Source organism: Amborella trichopoda, chromosome 12 (genome assembly GCF_054954075.1).
Source record: "Amborella trichopoda isolate Santa Cruz 75 chromosome 12, AtrichopodaSantaCruz75HAP2 v2.0, whole genome shotgun sequence".
Classification (NCBI taxonomy): Eukaryota; Viridiplantae; Streptophyta; class Magnoliopsida; order Amborellales; family Amborellaceae; genus Amborella; species Amborella trichopoda.
The window spans coordinates 37,059,462-37,062,605 of NC_142347.1; the positions used below are offsets into that span (position 1 = coordinate 37,059,462).

Sequence of the window (3,144 nt, forward strand, 5' to 3'; positions counted from 1 at the left end):
GATGATCTACTCAGAAAAGTGTTGGTTAGGAGAGAGAGAGAGAGAGCCACTCCCATGCTTTCCACAATACCCACCAAACCCCGGAAAGGAAGCTCGCACAGACCATAACGACCTACTCACGAAACCCTTGTGTGCCCTCAACAAGGAAAACACCCAATCCTGACCTGAACTTACAGGCCCCAACAGTTTAGAGAGAGAAAGAGAGAGAGAGAGGGGAGAGAGAAAGTTATTTTAGAGAGAGAGAGTGGGGGAGGTAACAAGTACCATTCACAAAAAGGCTACAAACAAAACATGAGTTCCATCCGGCTCGATTCTGCAAACGTTACAACAGAATGGAAACCGGACACCACACCCAAAAAGAAATTCAAGAGAAAACAAAATTACATTGCCCCAAAAAAGGGAGAGCTCGTCTTTCTCTCTCCTCCCTCCCTTCCTCTTTTTCATCATCCATCCACACTTAAAATCCCAAAGTAACAAACTAACAAACATAAGACCTCTCTCCTCTCAACTACACAACAAAGGGAGAGAAGCCCCAAAAGTTGCATGGTTTCGGGTCTTCTCTCACTAGAAAAGCCCGAAGCATATATATAGAGAGAAATCCCAGTTGGATTTTTTAACGCCGTACTTAAAGTAAGAGAGAGAGTGACCGACCCGAGTGAAGTGGGTTCTCTCTCTCTCTCTCTAGAAATCCCGAGGGTCCACAAAGATAGAGGCCCCTGGCGCGGACTTGGTCCAATCCCCAACACTCCCGTCGCTGTAATCCTCACCCAGCCTCTTCACACACCACAAGTCCTCTTCGCACGAGAAGCGAGCCCAGTGAGGAACCCCGGCTCGAAGAGGCTCGAGCACACCCACCTCCGTCGCGACCACACCGCACCCACCCTTCCTAGCCATGTTATGGGCCATCTTACAGAGGGCCCGAATCAGCCTCACTTTCGCAGTCCCCTCACCACCAAGCCCGTACAAAAAGTAGAGCCCAAAGGGCCTGAACACCTCAGGAACCGAAGGTATCATGAGCCACGGAAAAAGCCTGTCAAAAACCCGACTCATTTTCGCACACATTTTCTTCAGCTTCGAAGCGCCACGAACTTGGAGCCTGAAAACGTCTTTGCTGTTCCATACGCTGAGCACGGCCCACGACTCAGGTGGTAGAGAGAGAAAGGACTCCATGTTCGCGAAGTTGGTGTCACTCGGTAGAGCGAGAAAGGTGCCAAGATTGAGCTTGTTCTGAAGAACCGAGTCTATGTCACGAGGGAAGAACTCGGTCGTGGAGAGGAGGCGGCGGTAGAGGGACTCGGCCTCGAGGGGGGGGAGAGAGAGGATTTGGACGTTTTTAGAGAGGGAAAGGTCGTGGTGAGGGTGGACAGGGTGGACGAGGATTGACGGGGTGCGGAAGTTCTGGTAGGAGAGGCGACGGGTGAAGAGCGAGAGGGAGGGGGAGTTGTCCGAGTCGGTGGCCATGTACGCGTACTCGGCGCCCATAGATGCGAACCACGACTCGAGGCGGCGGACGAGTCTTAGGCCGATACCCATACGCCTGCGTAGAGAGAAGTTGAATTTATGGGTTTTCCATAGTCGAAGAGAAAAATAAAGGTAAAAGAGAGAGGGATGAAATGAAGTGGCATTTCAAATCCCGGCCATGAAAGAGGAGAGAGAAAACACCTGTGCGGCAGAGAGACACGGAGGCCGAGAATGTAGGCGGCTTTTGTATAGACGGGAACGGCTGCTTTCGTCGTTGTCGGATCGTCGGTGGCGTTTCTGGCGCTTCTGGGCAGCTTTTTACCGCATGTAACCGTCTTTATGCAACCCCTTATCACCCCCACTATTTCTCTCTCCTCCCCTAACTCCGCCACCTAGTGAGAGAAAACCCACACACCGTCAATAACCATATCCATCCACACAACACAACACTACACTGAGAAAAGACAACCACCCAAAATAAATATAATTAGTTAGTTTTAGAGAGAGAGAGAGAGAGAGAAACAAGTTACGTACGAGCATGAGATAAGCAGGGGAATGGCGGACTCGGCAAATGGGGTCGCCCATCAGGTCAGTATACAGAGACATCTTTCCACTTGGCCCTACCTCACATTCTCGCTCTACCCTCTCCACCGCTTCACAGTCCCTTTCTGCGTCGAACTCTCTCACCATTAAGACACCCCCTTCTTCCCCCATCTATCTCTATCTCTATCTCTCTCTCTCTCTCTCTCTCTCTCACTGCATAACAAGAACCACCCACTGCAAAACTCCCCTGAGCTATTTATAGTGGAGGAGATGATGGGGTTTAGAGAGAGACAGAGAGAGGGAGCCTGTGGTTTAAGACCGCGCCCTTTTTCAGGCTCTTCATCGCTGGATCACGTGTGAAGCAAGGCAAGCTTCGAACTTTTAGAGAGAGAAAGTCCCCACCCTAGAGAGAGAAGCTTCAAAATAAAAACCCGAACCCACTGTACACTCTCTCTCTCTAACTTTCTTCAATGGAGTGCATCATCATTGGAGGATGCAAGGCCCTTAAATATCAGTTTCCATCCCACTTCTTCCCTCTTTTCTCTCTCTACAATCCTTCTCTTTCTCTCTCTCTAAAAACTCACTCGCTCGCTCGCTCGCTCTGATGGAATAATTATCACCAAAAGTGCGCTAGCGGAAAATGGCGGCTGTGGCTGCGCAGTCTTGTTAATTAATCATTGATTACGGATGTGGTCTTGCCATCATGATGAGTTACCATCATCACCAGACGATGACGCCATCACCATCCATCTCCACTGTCCCCCCTCTCTCCCTCCAAATCCATGTGCATGTCATGCATTAATTCACCATCATACCCATCCATGCATGCGTGGATGGTCCCACTCGCCCACTAACCGCCGCCGGATCGTGGCGAGATCGGTGCCGTCCATCGCCCACCGGTTCCGATGGGGACAGCTGTCATGGCGAAAAGGCCTGGACACGTGGCAAAACGTCGGGGGATCTTGAAACGTGGCCGCTCGATAGGGCTTCGGCGCTACGGCGAATAGGCTCCGTATCTCCTGGATAATCATTATTTTAATTAATTAACGTGGTTAGTCATTAAACGTTTTTTATAGGTAAGAAAGCAAAGCATTTCTTAGATTTTAGGGTGGGTGTTGCTACTAAAGATAGGGTATTAGT

General features: G+C 50.1%; 1 protein-coding gene across 1 annotated transcript; it reads right to left on the reverse strand.

Moving 5' to 3' along the window:
* Positions 1–245: 245 nt before the first annotated feature.
* On the reverse strand, positions 246–2,672 carry LOC18421853 (putative N-acetyltransferase HLS1). Its single transcript, XM_011622367.3, has 3 exons — positions 1,996–2,672; positions 1,663–1,853; positions 246–1,537 (listed from the first exon to the last, which is right to left on the reverse strand). The coding sequence occupies exons 1-3, from the start codon at positions 2,173–2,175 to the stop codon at positions 682–684; spliced, it is 1,227 nt and encodes a 408-aa protein (XP_011620669.1). The 5' UTR covers positions 2,176–2,672; the 3' UTR covers positions 246–681.
* Between the last annotated feature and the right edge of the window lie 472 nt (positions 2,673–3,144).

Coding starts and splice junctions, on each gene's coding strand:
- LOC18421853 (XM_011622367.3), bottom strand. CDS start 2,175: ATGGGGGAAGAAGGGGGTGTCTTAATGGTGAGAGAGTTCGACGCAGAA. Junction 1,854..1,995: donor CCCCTGCTTATCTCATGCTC/GTACGTAACTTG, acceptor TTCTCTCACTAG/GTGGCGGAGTTAGGGGAGGA. Junction 1,538..1,662: donor CGTGTCTCTCTGCCGCACAG/GTGTTTTCTCTC, acceptor CTCTCTACGCAG/GCGTATGGGTATCGGCCTAA.